The sequence below is a fragment of the Bactrocera dorsalis genome, chromosome 1 (genome assembly GCF_023373825.1).
Source record: "Bactrocera dorsalis isolate Fly_Bdor chromosome 1, ASM2337382v1, whole genome shotgun sequence".
In the NCBI taxonomy this organism is placed as follows: Eukaryota; Metazoa; Arthropoda; class Insecta; order Diptera; family Tephritidae; genus Bactrocera; species Bactrocera dorsalis.
This window is the reverse complement of record NC_064303.1, coordinates 21,309,743-21,331,828: the sequence shown is the minus strand read 5'-3', so window position 1 is coordinate 21,331,828 and position 22,086 is coordinate 21,309,743. Positions and strand designations below refer to the sequence as shown.

At 31.0% G+C, this 22,086-nt stretch overlaps 1 protein-coding gene and 1 long non-coding RNA gene across 3 annotated transcripts in view; both read right to left on the bottom strand.

Annotated features, from left to right (window-relative positions):
• The window catches only part of LOC125780225 (uncharacterized), a 341,973-nt gene that overhangs the window by 143,827 nt on the left and 176,060 nt on the right, over window positions 1–22,086 (bottom strand). The gene's annotated exons all lie outside the window — the stretch shown is intronic.
• Window positions 419–21,970, bottom strand: LOC105225678 (inhibin beta A chain). 2 transcript variants are annotated; one of them, XM_011204258.4, is made up of 5 exons: window positions 21,219–21,970; window positions 6,294–7,704; window positions 5,927–6,184; window positions 1,303–1,685; window positions 419–1,212 (listed from the first exon to the last, which is right to left on the bottom strand). In XM_011204258.4, the coding sequence occupies exons 2-5, from the start codon at window positions 7,330–7,332 to the stop codon at window positions 1,042–1,044; spliced, it is 1,851 nt and encodes a 616-aa protein (XP_011202560.2). In that variant the 5' UTR covers window positions 7,333–7,704; window positions 21,219–21,970; the 3' UTR covers window positions 419–1,041. The 2 variants fall into 2 exon arrangements, with proteins under 2 accessions (XP_011202560.2, XP_049317756.1); XM_049461799.1 differs by lacking the exon at window positions 21,219–21,970 and adding an exon at window positions 10,271–11,741.

Genomic DNA, 22,086 nt, shown 5'->3' with positions numbered 1-22,086 from the left:
CGTAATAGACGAAATTATCTACAACCTCAAAGTTATGACTGTCAACAGTGACGTGAGAGCCAAGTCGCGAATGCGATGACTGTTTCTTTGATGACAGGAGATATTTCGTCTTGCCCTCGTTTACTGCCCGACCCATTTGTTTTCTTACTTGTTTACCTATTAAATTTGCCAAGAACTTTGTAAGGCCCTGACCCTCTTAAATATATATATAATTGATCAGCATGGCGTGCTGCGATTAAGTCATGTCCAATCTGAAGTTTGAAACTCCCAAAGAGCTGCTCGGAAGCACATTTTCCAAGCTAGCAAGTGAACTTCATTTCATGATTCATTTCAGTAGATATGCCTAAATGTAGGCAACGTTTTATTCACTTTTCGTTTAATAACCGTTAATGGTTTGGAATAGTTTTGAATGAGACAGAGAAAAAGAGTGTTTATCTTACAGTGTTTACAAAGTACATTTTTGGATTTTATTTTTTCATTTTAGCTTATTTTAGTTAAAGTTAGTTTTAATTCTATATTTGTTAAATATGCTAATGGCGCTCGAGCTTCCCAATATAACAACTAAGCCTTAAAAAATATTAATTAACTAGAAATTGAACTAAATGTTTACAATTCCAAAACGTAACTACTTAAATTATTTTTGGTAAAACTCTAATTAATACAAAATCTTAACAGTTATAGTAACTAATATCTCTTCGAGAGCTTAAGTACTGAGCAGTTCTTATAAAAAACAGCAGAAAATGTTAAAATCAATTAAGCCTAGATATAAATTAATTATTTTATGGCAGCGATTTAAGTTCAATGAGCATTTGCAACAAAAAAACTAAACGGTTTAACAACGATAATGCTAAATTGGTTGGATGGAAAAACAAATGTTTACTTAAAGATAACTGAATGAGACTTATAATTACAAAACGGTCATGCATGCAATGTTTATGGATTTTCAAATTAATGCGAGACATTTGAGACAAATAAGCTTACAAACTAACGCGATAATACAGTATGCATTCAGCTGGCGTCGCGAGCGACGCAACGATACGACTACCGACAGCCGCACGACTCAATAACCATATTCGGAAAGGTTTTCTGTGTCGCAGTATTATTGCTATCCATAAAGACGAGCTTCAGCGGAGAATACTGTTTGGCGGTGCAGCAAGGTACCAGCTCAAGCGGTTTGCTGTCACGGTTGTTGCGTCGCGACAATGCAATTTTCTGCAAGAAACAACAAAGCAGCGCATAAGTACGTGTTAAACGAAAGCAAAAATAACATGTTTATTTCTTAATTGAAAGAGTATGCAATACCTGCAGGAAGGCGCTGTGATGCGTCGCCGACTGTGCCACACTGGCTACGCTGCCGCAGGTGCCGCGACAGAAGTAGGCATCATAGCCGCGCGGTTGAATGATCCAATCACCCCAACCGATCTCATCGAATGAGATGTAGAGCTTCTCACGGCAGCACTCCGTCACACCGTCGGTGCAATTGATGCCACGTTTCTGGCGTGAAGCGCGCCGCCGATTACGCGTATCGACCATTATGAAGGGCCGATAATCCTTGTCAACGGATATCATATCCTCCATTGCGGCCATGTCGCAAGTGCGGCATGAGATGTGTATGAGATGGCTGAGATCGTGATTGCCAAACCAACGTTTAATGGGCCATTCAATATCGATCTTCATCCATTCGTCTGCAATTAAGAAAGAAAAAGTAAAAATGTCGTTATTAAAATTATTTTATGAACAGAAATATAATTATTAATATACGAAAAGCTATGCTAAAAGACAAACATAAAAAACATAAAAAACACAAAAAAAAATTTCAAAAAAATCGCTCTATAATAATTTGCTAAAATTCGCTAAGATTCGCTTGGTGTCACGCAACTGACATAAGCAAGTCTATAAATAAAAGATGAACTAATTTTTTAATACTTTTTCGGCTTCTGATAAGCAGTTCGCCGCTTCGGCAATTTGTTGAAATATTCAGATTTTAATTACTGTGTTATGCTGCCTATTTTTTTCACAAGTTTCCATGCCTTTAATCTTCTTCTCTCATCCGCGGCTTGTTGTTCTTTGTCTTTAATCAATCTTCGAACTTTAAAGAAATATATTTACCAAATAATATAAGCTGAAGTTTAGGTAACAGTATGCTTTTGTAGTGTGTTCTTTTTTTAATAATATTGGTCAGTTCGAACTAAAAAAATAATAATAAAAGTCGGTTTGGGATTCATGAGTAATAAGTATTTTATTAAAAACCCTGAGCGAAAGGAAAACTATTGTTTGAATTTTACGGTTTTTTAGCTTTTTTATAACACAAGTGAAAGCTTTATTACACTAATGAATTTCTTGAAAACTCCAAAAGCTCAGATTTGGCTCAAACTTTCGCATTTTTTTAACACAAGTGAAAGCTTTATTACACTAATGAATTTCTTGAAGACTCCAAAAGCTCAGATTTGGTTCAAACTTTCGCATTTTTTTAACACAAGTGAAAGCTTTATTACACTAATGAATTTCTTGAAAGCTCCAAAAGCTCAGATTTGGCTCAAACTTTAAACTTTTTTATAACACAAGTGAAAGCTTTATTACACTAATGAATTTCTTGAAAGCTCCAAAAGCTCAGCATTTGCTTCAAAATTTATGCAAATGTTCCTTATGCGATAAATTAAATCTTTTATTTGTCGTTTTTGGGTTGAAAATTTTTTCCGAAAAAATATGAAGATTCAAAAATAAATTTTGAAAGTTAAAAAAATTATTTCGAAATCTATTTGTTTTACGAATAAAAAATTATATAATATATTTTTTAATTTAGGTAAAAAAGACTCATAGAATCTTTTTTTAAACAGTTAGAAGAACCTTTCTGCATTTCTAATTATTATTGTTTTCATATTTAAAATTAAACATTTTTTAAATGAAAATAATTTTTTTTAAATTACATCTTTTTACTTTGTCCAAATTTTTAAGCAAACCGAATGAATGGTGTAATCGGAAGTGTGGCTAAGGACTTTAAAAATATTTTTTCCCTTACCTTTTTCGGTTAGAAATTTTTTTCCGAAAATAAAATTAAAATTAAAAAAAATTGTCAAAATTAAAAATAATGTCAAAATTAAATTAAAAATATCAAATTTTATTTATTTGAAAATTAAAAAATTATATAAATTTTCTCCTCCACCAACATGTGTTTATTTACGCCAAAATAATACTCATAAAACTATTTTAGTTAAAAATAGCTTTATCTCTTTTTAGTTATTGTTGTTTTAGTATTTAGCACAACACATTGCTTAAATGAAAACTATTTTTTAAATAACAACTTTTTTTCTAGTTTTAAAAATATTGCATTCTGAATGTCTCAAGTGATTTGTGTACAAGTGAAAGCTTTATTTTTTGTTATAAAATTCACGAAAGCTTCGAAAGCTCTGCAGTTTACCTATTCTCAATGGCCTGACACAACAAAATTTAGCTTTCAACACAATGGCAGCATCGAAATTAATTAATTTTGAATCAAAATTAAATTTTTTAAAACTTTTTTTAACAGTAAAGCATTTGTTTAATTAGTTAACATTTTAAAGTCGTAATAAATTTCACGAAAGCTTCGAAAGCTCTGCAGTTTACCTATTCTCATTGACCTGAAACAACAAAATTTAGCTTTCAACACAACAACAACAACGCAATCAATTAATTTTCAATAAAAATTAAATTTTTTTTAAATTTTGCTACAGCTTTAAGCATTTTCAATAACTTTTTGCTAATGGCACACTAGCACCCAAAGAAAGCGCTTCCGGATGTGCTTTTAGCATGCCAAAAAGTTATGCTTCGCTTAATCAAAGAGTTCAAATGACCCAACCGAATCTAAAAAGCTTAATTTGCGCATTGGGTTCTTTAAATTAAGAAAAACATCTATTAGCGTGCAACTTTTAGTATTTATTAGTAATTATAGATAACCAGAAAGCTATTAATTTGATCAATATTCAAATAGTCGCTTATTTAATAAGCTATGTGTTGTTGTTTTTTTTTTTGGTATTTTATTATTTATTGATTTGTTTTTATTTGTTTTCACTATTCATTTCTGCGCTTCAGCATTGCGGATTAATCATTGTTGTTGCAAATTGCGTTCATATTATTTATTTTTATATTTTTTCTTGTTAAATATTTTTGAGAAAACAAAAATTATCTGCTTCATTTCATTATTTCTTTAATTCCTTTAATATTTTTATTATTATTATTTAAAATATATATTATAATTTTTTTTTACTCTGTTCCTCACTCCCATTTGTCATTTGTTTACACATTTCTTTTTCAGACTCGTGATCGGCGAAAGTCCAAATCTCGAATCGGCATTTGTATGATCTTTTTTGTGAACGAAAATTGCAGCGTGGCTTATTCACACACATTTAAAAAAAAGCTGAAGTCTGTCCAAATTAAGTGATACTCAAATTGTTTTGTCTTTAAGTATTCATAATTTTAAGTAGTCAAAAAATATTTAAAAAATAAAAAATAAAAATAATATTCCAGATATTCAAATGAAAATTAAATAAAATGCGTTACAACAAATATCGGTTAAAATATTGTAAATAAAATTTAAATTTGAAAAAATATCGGATTGAAAGAGAACTTTAATCCCAAAATTAAAATTAAAAATAACAAAAATATTTTTTAAAATATGTTCTACTAGTTTTATTAGCTTTAAAAAAGGAAAACTCATTTATAATAAGATATCAACATGGTTTAGCTCTTTTTATCTTACATAATTGCTTGAATCTCAATTCGCAACGCGGTTTCTTGGTATAAATTTCAATAAATAAATTCAGTAAAATTAGTGAGCATGATTCGCATTTTTAATCTTATATTTGATTCCATTGACTTCTTGATTAAAAATGACACTTCAAAGACCCCACGTTATGCTAAACCCATTAAATCTTTAAAAAATATATAAATGCTGTGTGTGCGTAGTTGAGAAAGACAAGCAGAATGATTTTTGGTAGCTGTCAATTGTGTCTTTGTCCTTAACTCAATGACTGCTTTTGTATTGAATAACACATTTTTACAGCTTCACAAATGTGTATGCCTACAAAGATAACACAGGCGCTGGAAACAACCGGTTTTATAGAATATAATGCGGTGTACTATAAAAGCTCAACAGTTCTTAGAATGTACTTCAAGTTGGGTGACGAAGAAATACTATATGTTGCAAAATTAGATTGTCAAATATCTCCCTTCCGCCTTTTTTTCGACGAAAAATGGATCACATACGACAATATCAAGCGAAAACGGTGGTGGTCGAAGGCCGGGATAGACGGCCAGGAAGGTTTTGCTGTGTGTTTAGTGGGATTGGAATGGAATCATCCACTATGAGCTGCTCCCATATGGCCAGACGCTTAATTCTATCATCTACTGCGAACTACTAGACCACTTGAAGCAGGCGATCGACCAGAAGCGTTCAGAATTGGCCAACAGGAAAGGTATAGTGTTCCACCAGGATAACGTCAGACCACACACTTCGTTAATGACTTGTCAGAAGCTACTAGAGCTCGGATGGGAGGTTTGCTCGCATCCACCATATAGCCCGGACATAACGCCAAGTGATTACCACCTGTTCCTATCCATGGCGAACGCACTTATTGGTGGAAAGTTGAACTCAAAAGAGGCTTGTGAAAACTGGCTGTCCTAATTCTTCACATCTAAGGGGGGCTTTTACGAGGAGGTATTATGAAGTTGCCGTCTAGATTGAAACAGATCATCGAACAAAACGGTGCATATTTGAACTAAATCCGATCACTGTAACACTTTTTATAGAGCAAAAAAGCAGAAGGGAAATATTTGACAACTAATGTCTACAGATACTTTCAATTCCTAAACTACCCGATTTCTTCCGTCGTTAACCGTTATTTTAAACACTTAAACCATAATAACACAGCTGAAATGAGCTCACACTCACCTTGCACATCGATCGCCTGTATGGCGATGGTTTTCACGACGGGTAAATAGGTCGGGTGTGTGTTTTGCTGCACTTCCGATACGACAATGGTTTGCGCACTTGTACGCGCGGCTTTTCGTCTATGCGTGCGTTTGCTTTTACTCTTGAAGAGCCAGAGCACAGCGGTATTGACATCAAAGCCATCAGCATCAGCATCGTCTATTTTGAACGAGAAGCACATGGATGAATTCGTGCCCAAACGCTGACATTCGCGTTTTTCTGCAAATGAAAAATTGTTATAGATGAGTTACAAATTTATTTGCAGACAACAATAAATTCAAATAGTACAATAATGTAATAGTTTTCTCTACAATACCGTTGCACTCACCTCTCTGCAGGAAGATGAACTTTTTGCTCGTACGCGCATAGTAATCATCGACTTCCTTATTTTTAGCGCTGTCCTCTTCTTCCTCATCGATGGTTGTGCCCTCATAAATAGGTTTGGGCAAACTGACCGCCGACACATTGGGACGCTCTTTCAGCCGCAGCTTCTCCAAAATCTGTTGTTTCACATACTCGATGCGCAGCAGTGTCAGCTCTTCCTCGCTGATGTGTTCCACGCGCCGACTGCTCTCACATTTTGGACAATCGGTCTTGCCGCTGCTTCCTTCTTGCCTTACAGTCTCCGAGCTTTGCTCCTTTTCCGACGACGCCGACTCCGATTCCAGCGAATTGCTCTGCTCTGCTTCCACAGTGGGCGCCAAAAAATCATCCAGCTCATCAGAATCGCTAGTGGTCTCCGTCAGCGGCAGTGACACATCGACACGTTGTGTCTCTACGCTGTCATAGCTCGGCGCATCGCCGAGCATTACATCCGCGGTGCCGCCTAAGTGCTGCCAAATACGCGGCATGCGCATATTAAATGGATACAGCGGCACATCGCGTTGCTGTTGCTGTTCTTCGGTTCGCCACTCTTGTGTTTGCGTCGCCCTATGCTTTTGGTTACGTCCGTATTCTTCTTGGTGATGCAGCAGATGCTCCTGCTGATGCGCCATGTGGCGTTGTATGTGCACGTAACGTCGCAGCGCCGCTTCGGCTTCTTCGCGTTCCGCACGCTGCTCTGCGCTACTTATAGTATCTGGCGGCACATTCTCTTGCCACGACGACTGTCGTATGCGTCGCGACTTAGCAACACGCGGTCGATTGTTCTTCACATGCAGCGTACGTTTGCCTGTATGTGGCAATGTGTGCGCCGGCAGTAGTTGCCGGTGATTGTGGTGTTGTGTTGGACGCATGTGATGTGCAATCGCTTGCCGGCTGTCAGAGTCGCTCGTACCGTATGTGTCACTGTGGTAACGTCCATAGATGATGCTGTGATCGAGCACGACGAAGGCGATCAGTATGAATAGGATAAAACACTTGGCCATGGCTGTGCTTAGTAGTTTGGACGGTGTGCGTTGTTGGCGTTTACTTTGGTGTTTGAAGTTGACGGCGTTTAAATTACTTATTTACCGTTAATATTCACTTGTTTTGTTAGCTATGCAAATATATGTTGTGTTGTTGTATGTTCACTGATTTACTATCTTTTTGGTAACATTAAAAACCCCACTTTAGTCCGTTGTTGTTTTAAAAACATAGAGGTGGTTTACACTATAGCTTTGTTTTAAGTTGTTGCTTTTGTTGTTTTTTATATTTTTAACACTTTTTATTAAAGCAAATTCATTTGGAAAAAATTATAGGCACTGGGATTTTTCACTTTGTGGGCTTTGAAAATATTCGAATGTGTCATGAAATTGCGCCTGTAAAGAGAGAAAGTAGGTAAGCTGTTTAATATAAAGCACATTTTAAGATATTTGAATATTAAAAATTAAATTTATTTAAATTTTTTTTTATATATATTTTTTTTAATTTATTAATTTTTTTTTATTTTTTTTTAATTTAATAAATTTATTTAAAATTTTTTTTATAATTTTTTTTTAATTTAATAAATTTATTTAAATTTTTTTTTATATATATTTTTTTAATTCAATAAATTATTTAAAAAAAATTTTAATTATAATTTTAAAAATTTATTTATGTATGTAGTTTTATCGAATTAAAATAACTGCCGGAAAAAACATATATCCGGTCCACATACACATAATCAATGGCCATATTTATTTGTAATATTTAAAGCATTGTTGGTATGCGACACTTGAAAGCGCTTCGTTATTTCTACGAATTCATCGGCTTACCGCACCAATCACCAAATTGGCCGCGAGTTCAATCAATTATCAATTCTGTGAATTCAGAAATGTATTTTACATGAAACTTTCGTAGAAAATTTTTTTGTGGTTTTTGTAATAATTATATGTTTCAATAATGATAAAAATTCACAAATTTTTTAGAAATATGAAAACAGAAATTCACTAACTATTAGATACTGCACTTCCAATAGCATATAATAACCAAATATATTTTTAAATCTTTTTAGTTATTTTTTACTGTACAATATTTTTAAAATTAATTGAAAGTTATTAAAATTATTTCTTAGTATTTTATAGGAACAAAATTATTAAAAAAAAAAAAATTGACAAAAATATTTTTAATGATTTTTTTGATTTTTTTTTTAATTATAAAAAAAATATTTTTTTTGTCAAAATTTATAAAAAAAAAATATTTTTTTCAAAATTTTTTTTTTTTCAAATTTTTTTTTTTTGCAAAAAATATTTTTTAGTTATTTTTTTATTCAAAATTATTTTTTTTTGCCAAAAACTATTTTTTTTAATGATTTTTTTTTGATTTTTTTCATAATTATAAAAAAAATATTTTTTGTCAAAATTTATAAAATTTTTTTTTTTTTCAAAATTATTTTTTTTCGCCAAAAAAAATTTTTTAGTTATTTTTTTATTCAATATTATTATTTTTTTGCCAAAAATTATTTTTTTAATAATTTTTTTTGAATTTTTTTATAATTATAAAAAAAAAAATTTGCCAAAATTTATAAAAAAAAATATTTTTTTTCAAAATAATTTTTTTTGCCAAAAAATATTTTTTAGTTATTTTTTTTATTCAAAGTTATTTTTTTTTGCCAAAATATATTTTTAAGTTATTTTTTTATTCAAAATTATTTTTTTTTGCCAAAAATTATTTTTTTAATAATTTTTTTTGAATTTTTTTATAATTCCGTCTTTTCTAAATATATATTTTTTAATATATTTTATTAACATTTTAGACAATTATATCATAATATTTTGATTTATGTATATATTTTATGAAGGTTTTTTATATTATTCTTTATAACTTTGCTTTTTTCACTTACAAACCTTTTGAATAATTATGCTTTAATTAAAATTTTTTTTTATTTTTTTTTTATAAGTAAGTATTATCAAATTTTATTTTCAAATTTTTTGTTATAAATTATTTTAAATTTCTAAAATTATCTGACAACAATTTATTTAAAAAAGAAATGTTTGAAGACTTTCAATAGTTTTGTTTACGACTTGTCTCTTAACATCATTATATATTTTTTTATAATGTTTAAACATTTGTTTTTATAATTTTAATATAAAATACTTTTTACATTTTTTTTTATATTTTTTGAAATCTTTTTTTTTTGTTTTGTTTTTGCCTTAGTCCCGTTTTTTATAATTTTTGAGTAAATTTCCCATTAGTCCTTTTTTATATTCTTTTTCGAAATTGTTAATAATTTTTTGTAATTTTTTTGTTATAATTAAGTACATATTTTCAAAATTTATTTATAAATTTTTTGTTATCAATTTTGTTAAATTTCTAAAATTATCTCACAACATTTTTTTTTTAATTTTTATGAAGATTTTCAATAGTTTTGTTTACAATTTTTTTCTTTTAACATATTTTTTATATATTATATATATTTTTTAATATTTAAACATTTTTTTAAATAATTTAAACATAAAATGCTTTTTACATATATTTTATATTTTTTTTTATTATTTTTTTTTTTTTGCTTTTGCCTTAGTCCTGTGTTTTTTATAATTTTTTAGTGAATTTCCCATAAGTCATTTTTCATATTTCTTTCAAAATTTACTCAAAAATGTATTTATCACCAAACCAGCTAGTGCGCATTAAGTAATTTTTTTTACGCTCGCATGCCGATGACACGTATGATTAGAACACTATCAGCTCATACTAAGCGCACATTTGTTCAAATTTTTGGAAGAAGGTAGCGCATGGCCACAATTCTTTTTAAATTAATCATTGGCGTCATTTCTCGAACCTTTTCCAAGCAAAAATTTTTAAGTGTTAACATATTTTTAACTAATACTTGAAATTTGATTGACGCGCATACATTTCCATATATTTAGTTATTTATGGCAAAGCATTAACGCTGCTTATAATAACTACCTGAGTGCACTTGTTCTTTTTTTTCAAGAAGCTACAAGCTTATCTGCATTTTTGGTACTTGAAATACTTTAGAGTTAACTTCCTCCAAACACTTGCAATTTGTTGCCATATATTTAGTAACCCTTTCGAACGCGTTACGTTTGTGTGATTTATAGCTTTTTAAGTAGACACCGCCGCGACACGCGTCTTGCCACCTTGCGACACATTTGATGAATGAAGTGACAGCCTAACGAGCGCACTAGATTTATTAATAAACTACGAAACGCTCTGGCGGCGGCAGCGGCAGCAGCAGCACCAGCACTAGCAGCGCCGCGTCACTAGTAAGTGATCAAAGCAATCGCGGCGCTTACAGCTACGAAGCAATTGGGCGAACGCTACACCCGTCACACCGCGCAACCGCCCTTTGACGCTCGGCCCACCGGCTACTTGAGACATTCACAATTTGCTCACTAAAAACTCTATATGTATATGTGTTTGAGTGTAAGTATGCCGCCATGTAAGTGGTTAAGTATGTTTGTATGTATGTATGTGCTCATAAATTGCCTTCTACACTTTTTTGTGCACACGTGAATGTGTATGTTTATGCAAAAAATATACAAGCTTGCACTATGTAGACAGAGAGCGATTACCTTTCGTCATGAAATCACTAATGAAATTGCATCAGCTTACAAAGCAAAGCGCGCTGAGCGTGAGCGCTTGGCCCAAACATTGAAATATCAAGTATGCAGACATTGCTTGCAATTTAGAGGCGCACATGCACATACACACCGTATGCGCTTAGCTGACGGCCAAGCAGATAGTAACCAAAAGAGATCGTCAAACATTTGCCATGCACACACACTCAAGCGCGCGCGCACATTTCGGCTGTGTATCTGCAATAGGTAAAGGTATGCCGAGGCATGTAAAATGTATGAACGCGGGCGCGTTTGTATGCGTGCGCATTGTAATAAATCGAATCTCCTACGTCAGCCAGACGATCGTGATTACGTTTGGGTCGCAAGCCAACCCATTCAACGACGCACATTGCCGCGCGTCACTGCGCGGACGAGGGCTTCGCATTGCAGCAAAGCAAAAATGTAGTATAAGATATTTATGCAAGCGTTGGCAAAATTACATAGCACATGTACCCCGAGCTCTGAACGCTGAACGCTGAGCGGAAGGAAAGGTGCTACAACAAAAACCGTATGCAAGAAGTGATCGCAGCTTTAATTATATCGCCCGCAAGAATTTGCAATTCGTGGCGCTAACACAGTCAGACACGTTTTTGTGCTATTTTTTACTGACGCCGCAGCCGCAGCGCAGCTGTTGCATTCAAGAATATTCCCGGCGCCCTAGTAATTTATCTGAATTTGGCATGCCGTTAATCCGCAAAGAAATTCCCAAGATAAGCAATGCCAAATGAAGCGCCTACAAACAAAAAGCAAAATAATAGAGTTTACTGTGCGCGGCTAATAATTTTGTGCACTCATTATTTCAATTAACGAATGAGCAATTAGATTAGTGATCTCACGTAGATCACGTCGTGACATTTGCTTACTGATATTTTCAACACATTGTTATCATTTCAATTAAATGTATACGTACATACGTGTTGCTGGCACGCGGCAATAAATGCGCGCATACTCATACCTCATATATACTTATGTACACATGTGCATTTGTATGTATGTCGACATGTGTGATTAGTTACATGAATATGATAATGCTATCAATTCGAATGCCAAACTGATTGAAACGATAGGGTGGTAAAGATCACCATTGACAGGCTCTTACGTTCTATTCATGCTCGCAAGCTCATAAGTTTACATGCCGACATAATAGCGCATATCGATTTCATCAGCTGTTGAAATTAAAAATTAATTACATTAAAGAATGTTCGCCTCAGCATTTACAACTGCTTGACATTGATTAGGAATGGAATTTTTTGTGACTTTTTGCTTTCGTAAGAAAGTCAAAAGTGACCCTTTAATCGTTTTGCTGATAATTGAGGAATGTAATACAATGTTACTAATTTTTATTGCAATGCTCAAACGTAATACGCGAAATCGGTTGCAGTTTATTTGAACTTTGTTAATCCATTAAAAAAAGATGAGTTTACTGAACTGCTATTCATACATAGTCAATCCGAACATAGTTCATATACTGTACTCTCAAGCATATCATCACCTAAAACGCAAAATAACGTAAAATCACTTTTCATAAGTTTACAGACGTAGGAAAGAATAATGTAATTGAAGCCACTCATATTGAAACAAAATTTGAGTTTTGGTTATAAAATGGTTATATGTTGGTTATAAATTGGTTAAAAAATGGTTATAGATTGGTTATATATTGGTTATAGATCGGTTACATATTGGTTATAATTTGGTTATATTGGTTATAGATTGGTTATGGATTGGTTAGATATTGGTTATAATTTGGTTATATTTGTTAGCGATTGGTTATAGATTGGTTACATGTTGGTTATAGATTGGTTATATATTGGTTATGAAATGGTTATATATTGGTTATATTTTGGTTATATTTGACAGCGGAAGCTGAAAATTTTATGCTACATACATATATGCAACATAATGTAGTGACTCGTAAACAATAAAACCCCAATTTTGATTTCTTTGTTGAAACGTTGTTTTGCATTTTAGGTGACGATATGCTTGAGAGTACAGTATATGAATGTATGTATGTAATGAATTTATATGTATATAAATGTCTAAATTCAATATGTATTCGCTTGAGCATACTTAAGCGAATCATAAAGCAGTATGTTATTTCAATATTCTCGTAATCTCTAAAGATTGTTAATTTCAAAGCGAATCTGCCGCGAGTTGATTAACACATATATTTAAATTAAAAGTTAAAGTAATTAAGTTTGCGCAAAACGATTATTCAGTTTTAAGTTTTCTAGAAATTATTTATTTTTTTAAATTCATCTTATATAGTTTAAATTTCAAAGCATCAAGAAACGGATATATAAAAACATAGCTAATGGGTATAAATATTTTCCTTTTTAGTCACAAAAGTAAAGCGCTAAGCAGGGTTGCAATTAATGCTTTAAAAAAATAATTTAATATTTTTTTTATTATTTTTTATATTTTATTCTTTTTGTACTTTCGAAACTCTTACTTAGAAGTATAATGTATAATTGGCAAATAAGTTAAATAGGAAAAGCTCTTAGGAAACCACAATACACAAATAATTTAACCAAAACAACATGTTTAGCAACTCAAAACATAAAATAAATTGACAAATGAAAATAAAATTTTATTTTCCAGGCTTGAAAGACACTATAGTATTGTATTATTGTCATTTTAAAGAATAACAACACTAAAATTACCGCTGAAATGTTGAAATTCTTTGGCGTACATACTTTCTATGGAATACAATTGTACGATTCATACAAGTATTATATACATATATTCTATATATGATCTAAATAGTTCTATAACGGTATAAAAAGTGTTATCTAAGACCACTTTAACGCACTTACGTAGAATGATATGCGTGGATACAAACATTTTTCGAGTGTTTGATCCTTAACTACTTTAAAAGAAGCACCCACGTCAAAGCTTTCGAAAAACGTTATATCTGTTATAGTATGTAATTAACGTTAATTTGTATAAAGTGCAAACTACTTTGCTACACTTTGTAAAGGTTTATTTAAATACATATGTGAAATGCTTAGGCAACTACTTCAGTATATCGTAACGTTTAAGCTGTTAATACTCAACTACAAAACCTGCCAATCCAATTGTAATCACTAAACACTGCTGTAATGAATTGCTAATGACGTCACGTGAGCACTTTCAATACAATTGCAATTTGAATACGACTTTGTATGTTTTTGCTACACGTGATTTCTGATTTGTGAACAAGAATACTGATTTTGAAGAATAAATGTTTATAAATAGTTAATTAAGTGGGCATATTTAAAAAGACCGTAAAAATACAAATCAGTGTCGATTTTAATTAAATCATGTAATTGTAGAATAATATTTAAATGTACATACAGTTAATTTACTAGAACAGCTGCGCGCGATTTGTTTCAATCACCAATTACTCATGTTAAACAGACTCATTACTGTAAAGTATAGTCAATTACACCTGGGTTGCTCGAAGTAATCACAAGTACTTGAGGTGCTTTATAAATATTATTATAAATTGAAATATTATTTTTATATGAAATATTATTATTAAATATATGAAATTATTAGTAGAGCCTGAACAGTGAAAGAAACGTCGGATACCTCTGAAAGTAAATATGAGCGATAAGCAAAGTCGAATTAGACATGTACGGATTCTTTTTACACACACCAGATTCTCAGATTTAAAGTTATCGTTATGAAACTTTGCACACATCGTTTTCTCTCTAAGAGGCTGCTCATTTGTCGGAACAAACGATATTGAACTACCATAGCGTATAGCTGTCATACAAACTGACCGATCAAGCTGAAGTCTTTGTATGGAAAACTTTTTTATTTGAAAGGAAATCTAAACGATATTTGGCGCAGATTATTGTCTAAGGCAAGTCGAGGCAAGGCAATAAAGCATATAGCTGCCATACAAACTGACATATAAAAATAAAATTCTTATATTGAAAATGTAGTTATATTAAGTAAGTCATAAATCTGAAGTCAATAAAGAAATCTTGAAATAAACTCGGCATTTTTTTTTTTTTTGGATACAAAAATTTAAGTGGTCAGTAGGGTAATCTGGATGATTTTTTGACATTTTTTTTATAGAAATTTTTATTCTGCAATGGAACTTTTTTCACATATCATGAGGTACTACATATCATGGAGTATATAAACAAATTTTTTCGGAATTTTTTTATGACATCTGTCGGAGAAATGGCTGGTTGAATGAGATGCGTTTTTTCACTGGCGGACACGATTTCTCATGTTTGGATCATCTGAAACACAAAAACCCAATTAATTCTTAAAAAGTATGGTATCGTTCCTACTAGAATCATAAAAAAATGTTGATAAATAAAAAAGTAATTAATGTTTTTTTTTTATATTTTCGCCAAGTTTTTTTTACATAAATTTTGTCATAACATTGTCAATAAATTATTAAAGAAATAGGGACGATAGTCAGGCGTTTTGTGAACATTAAAAAAATTAAGCAAATCGGTTGAGTAGTTCGACCGGAATCATGTCCGTCAGTTTAAAAAAGTGTGTTTTGAGAAAAACGCGTTTAAAGTTTGTGGTTTGCACTTAGAGCGCTCCGAATATCGTGTGGTATTACTATTTTTGGGCCTTTTCTGAAACCTTTCAATAGTAAAGTGGGTTTCTACATTAATTCTAAGGGTATAAGGGAACAAAAAATGCAAAACAAAAATTTTTTTTTGAAAAAAGATTACCATACCGACCCCTTAACTGAAATACCGTTTGAAATAAAAATTAAATATTAAGAATTAAACATAAACTCGCAAATTGAGACAAAATTAAACGTATTTTATTGAAGGGCGCCTAGTTTATATACACCTTAATCTTTATATGTAAAGGAGATCTCACAAAACCGGATCTTAAGCGCAAAAATAACAGTGTTTTCAAACAAACACCCTACACATACTTATCTCTCCCACATTTCATGGCGTCATTTGTATTCGAAAAGTCCATTTGCGCTTGTGAATGACCTAGAAAACTGAATTTGGACGCAAATAGATGCGTTACTTGGCGGCAAAATAAAGTTTATTCACACTGTTTTCGAATTGTGAAATTTCAAAACACACGGCGCATAAAATTCCCATAATATACAAAACAAGCCATATTCACATATTATTTGCATGCTCTTCAATCACCTTTTCTAACCTCTGAAATGGCCGTAACAAAGATTGCCACCATATAAATAGGCGCCGTTTTGGACTGTAGTACTGTGTGCGTCGTAAAAAATAACACCAAAAAAAAAAAACAAAAGCAAGAATTGCTGCTTCGAATATTTGCGAGTGCATTGAACATTTGAGCAGAATTGCAGTGAAAAATATGGCAAAAGCGCACTTCGCTGCGGTAAATAACCTTCAACAAGCCGCCATACAATCAAACAGACATATGTTATTGCTGCTGTTGCAGATTACGGTAATCAGACAAGCGGCGCGCCGGTGGAAATTATGCTTGTGACAATACCCCAAAAAAAAAAGTTCATCATTTGACATTAACAAGGCTACGCCTACCCACACAATTATCGCGCACGAAGAAGTGTGACCAATCAGAGATCGGCAACGAATGTGCGTTGAATAAAATGGCGGCTTGTTTTGCTGGTATGCTTTCTTTTGTGTGTCTTACAGCACGACGCTGAGACGCCACGGTATAACTGTAGTTCAAAAAACGTACCAAATGTACTAGTGTATATGTGTAGATAGTATGTATGTATGTACATATGTGTACATGTAAGCACAAACCACGATTAGCCATAAAATAAGACAAGACGAAGGTGGCGCGTTGTAAATACCAGAAGAGAAAACTTCAAAATTATTTTTTTGTTGGGTGAGGTGGTTCAGGAGCTTCCAAGTTAAACTGAATTTTGTTTTTTTAATGGTGGATATAGTTAAAAATAATTACATAATATTGCAGTCAACCGCAATACTCGACCCACGCTCCGTTAAGTGGGGAACCTGCTTTAGAGGCTTCAAAAAATCGATCTTTTTGAGGATTTTTTTGGGAGGGAAAGATATAATTGATTAAATTTTGTCTTTGAAAAAAAGGTGTTAAAGCACCAAATGGAGAAATAATAAGTGAAGGGTTTGGCAATCTATATGTATCTATGCCAAAACATAAATTTATCGTCAGTAAATCAAATTCTGTATTTGTAAATGACGTTGAGAAGGGGCCTGTCACTCCATATCCGCTACAAACTGTGGATCCTAGCTATAATACCTACACAGGTGTATTTTTCATAGCACAAAAGGTAAAAAAAAGAACTTTATGTACATAAATTTCGAGCGAGCAATTTGTATGGCAGCCATAAGCTACAGTGGGCTGATATCAGCAATTTCCACAAATTAGCAGCTCCTTGGAGTGAAAAGCATATTAGCGAAATTTCGGATTGATATCTCAAAAACTGTACTATTCAGTGTGTAAATATGTAAAAGCAGCTAATCTAAGCCCCACATTTCGCTCAAGTACTTCTGGCGCTGTACTCGGCTTCGCTGTCATGGGTTCGTTCAAGTACCTCCGGCGCTATACTTGACTCATCTGTCATGGGGTTTCATTTAGCTGTTATGCTATGCCACCAGTAATGCGTTCATTACTAACTACAATAGCGCGTGTCTCATTTATCCATGATAAAAATCTGCCAGGTTAATTGTATTTTACGAGCGCGTCCAAGTAAAAAATGCCTAGTAATTAATTTTTTTATCAAACAAATTACTCACTTTCATTCTAATCAACCCTAAAAATGTATTTCCTATAGATTAAGATGATAAATGCTGTACACACAGTGCTAATAGCCATATTATACGCTTTGCTCAACTTTATCAGTTAACTTCTAAATTATATTTATAATGAAATATATTTTCCACCGCCCCTCTGCACTTTTGCACGCCATAATCTTCTGAAATACCGGCATGACATATATTTCTTTTCGTGTCTTCTCTGCTTTTTTAATTTATGTGGTAACGGCTTGCGGGTTCACGCAGCCACCGCGTTGCCAGCATATGTTAGACACGTGACTTTTGCATGCCTACCACTAAGCACTAGAACAAGTAGCGCAAACAAAAAAATAAAAAATAGAAAATAAATAAATAAAGTTGATTTAAAAATCTCACGAATTGCCATGTGTTTTATTTTCAAAATGCTTTTTTTTTTGCAAAAGTTTTTTCGTTGTTTGCACACATTAAGCCAAAGCATACAATTAACAGGTGCGATAATGTCGACACATAAGTACCCACCCATATTTATTTCCTGCTCTTATGCGAGCTCTATCATATCAATAAAATAATTATATACTCTTTGTGCCAACGAATAAAGTAAACATTTAATACGCAATAAATGCGTTAGTCACTCAGATAGATTGGTGTATAGTACATATATAGTATAAATGTAAGTGCTCTCCTATGTTGTGTTATGTTGTATTATGTTATGTTATGTTACGATTTGCTGTTAAACAAGTACACATGCGCTACTTCGTTTTTAAAATTGCTTGATTAGATTGAAGCGAGTCTGCAAAATCTCGCTTATCAATGACATCTAAGTGCTAGGATCTAGAGTCAGAAAAATAATGTGTTAAATATGCTGTCTCATATTCACTTCTACTATAAAGTGTTGCTCTTGCTTTCTCAGGTATTTTTCATTACGTGAGAGCAAAGCTCAAAAGCTTTAGATTTACTGTATTAAAGATCTGTTAAAGTGTAGTAAGCTGTTGGGCACACAACATAATTTTCGTAAAATAATAATAAATGTTCATATGTTATCAGATCCGCAATATATGTAGATTACAAGAACCCCTTTCTAAAATCCATAAATAAGTACTTTGAAAAAGAAACGTTCTTGACAAATAATATACCATTGAATATTTATGTTTATTATTTATACAGCTAGATTTCTCCTCCAACATTCATTACATAACATAGAATTCAGCACTAACAGTCAGAGAATTTGAAATCGCTACGCTCTCTCATTTACGGTTACACACGACCAATGCATGACTAACTGCTGTTAGCAATATGTTAAGAATGAGAGAACTATAGCAGAACGCTCTCTTTGTGCTATAATTAGGAAAGCTTTTATGCTGACTTCATATGTTTGTAGTTATGTTATGCTAGTTCCTGCGAGATTTCCGAACTTTTTTCAAGTAGTTGGAAGCGAGATATGAATTTTCTAATAATTTAATAATTAAAATAATTTTTTTTTCTGATAATAAGAAGGAATAGAAAACTGTAAGTAGTAGGACCCCCCCATTACAATTAAGAACTCATGCTTGGAGCGGCTTTCTTAGAGGTGTCTAGGAACCTATTTTTCCGCGTACCAAACGAAAAAAAAAATTTTTTTTGAATACATACATTCATTTTTTTTGAATGAATACATATATACATATGTATACATAACTGATACATATATATATATGTATGTATGATAATAACACATATGTACTTGGCCTACAATTGACCAATTAGAATTCAACACCTCTACTAATAAAAAAAAAAAATAGTGTATCAAGAGTTATATCCACAACAGCTCTTATTTTAATCCGTTTTTTAAGAACTTATCATTATATAAAGATAGCAAGAAGATTAGAAATTAAAAACGTGTTATTTTCATCGTAAGCTTTTGAGTCATCTGTCGTGAGCTTTTTGCAGCACATAATTAAAATTGCTTTATCAGTTTATCCTAGGCATTCTACATAGATTTATGATAAGATTCTCATTATTTAGTAGATAGTAAATCAAAAATAATAATATGATAAATAATATAGTAGTTTGTTAGATCTTTAAAACTGTTAAAGTCGTTGCATAGTTTTAGGAAGCCCACCAAATTACATACTTCGCAGGTTTTCGCTCAAAGCTTCCAGCTCTTTCTCTTACTAAATTCAGTAAGCATGTGATTGGTAGTTTAACAAAGTGTATGGAATAATCAAAATTGATTTTTTAATAAATATCATATTATAGTATATATAGTATATGATTTAATATTAAAATACCATATTCTATAGTAAATTTGTGTGTCATGAAAATCGAATATTATTTTTATACAAAACAGGGGTAACTAGCAACTTAAAGTTTAATATGGTGAAATATAAAAACTTTAACAAAAATATTTAATTTGGAAAACTATTTTTGAAAAGCACGTTCTTTAACAAAAAAAAATTTTATGTATAAACTTTTGAGAAAAGTTTAGGGAGAGAGCTTTCAGATTAAATTTTTATTATACTTTAAGACTTTATTAATAACCATTGACTATTTACTAGGCTATTATTAAGCCCTACAAATACTAACTGCACTGTCGTATTTAAAGTTATAACAGTTTTATATAATATGCTGTCTAAGGAACGTTCGAAACATTTTTAAAAGCTTTCCATAAAGATTGTAAAAGTTTTATATTTTAGAAACACAATATACATATTATATGTATAAAAAAGTTTCCCATATTTTTTTTATTGACAAGGTTCACAAATAATTTTATTAATTTTGTTTGCTATTTTTTCCTAATTTCATTATAAATTAATTGCAATAAAAAATATCCACCCAGATTTTGCGCTTTTAAGAAATAAAATTCGTTTAAAAAATTTTTTGATTTTCGAAAAAAATTGGTATAAAATAAACTTTTATAAAAAAATTATTTTTTTTTATTAAAAAAATTTAATAAGAAATTTCTTTCGAAAAAAATTGGTATAAAATAAACTTTTATAAAAAACTTAATTTTTTTAATTTAAAAAATTTAATAAAAAATTTTAATTTAAATTAAAAAAAATTTCTTTCGAAAAAAATTGGTATAAAATAAACTTTTATAAAAATAAACTTTTATAAAAAATTTAATTTTTTTTAATTAAAAAATTTAATAAAAAATTTTATTTTAAATTTTTTAAAAAAATTTCTTTCGAAAAAATTGGTATAAAATAAACTTTTATAAAAAATTTAATTTTTTTAATTTAAAAAATTTTATAAAAAATTTTAATTTAAATTTTTTAAAAAAATTTCTTTCGAAAAAAATTGGTATAAAATAAATTTTTATAAAAAATTTAATTTTTTTAAATTAAAAAAATTTGCTAAAAAATTTTAATTCAAATTTTTAAAAAAAAATTATTTTTTTTTTCAATATAATCTGCACTTATTTGTGTTTATATTCACATATTATATTAAATATATTATATTTTAATTATTTTTTATTAAAATACAAATTATATTTTTTAATATATTTTTTTTAAATCACTAAAAAAGTTATTATTCGTGTAAATAAAAAAAAACCGTCTTTTTCTTAGTAAATATTTTATTTAATTGAATATAATAACCACTCACCTTTTCAAAAAAAAATTTAACAGTATTTAATCGATACACATATGCACATTTAAATGTCACGAAATCATTTTTAAAATAAAAATTTTAGAAATCCGTTATAGTATTATTATAAATGTTCAACTCATTTTTTGTCACATTTTATTTGTCGAATTCACGAGTTTAATTTTCATTATCAGCAGAAAATGACACTTAAATAAATCTAGCTTTGCAACGTTGGCTTCTCGTTTATTGAAATTGCGAAATTTCTTTTCGAATTTATTATATGATTAATTTGTTAGCGCGTGCACACCTTTTAGCCTCTTAATTTTTTTTAATTTTCTTTTAGAATTGTATTATTTTTCTACAATGCTTTTTTTTGCTTTTATTTCATTTGCTGATCTCTTAATCCTTGTGTGTGTCTAATGTTTATTCTCCTTACTGTATATTTATAGTTGTTGCTTCTGTTTTGCTGCACACTTTTAACTTAAGATGCAATATTTATTTATATGTACATATCTATATATACATATATGTATGTATGTGTTGTTATTATTATTTTTGATCGTCACTTTTTAATTAGTTTTACTAATTTGTAAATTTGTATTTTTATACCACAATGCTTATGGCACACTTTTGACTTTTACTAATTGCTGATTGCTATTGTAGTCACTTTCATTTGATTATTTGAAAACCAAATACCGTTTTTATTTATTTCCGAAAGCGTAACAACACGTCCAAACGCTGGGATCTCCTACGAGTGAATAATTTGCGAGATGACTTCCCCGGCGTACATTGGACACAAGCAAACTCTATGAGTTGGTTGTTCGCTGTTTGTAGGCTCAAAAGCTGCAGCAGCGGCAGATGCTAATCATGAGTGCTAGGCGACGTG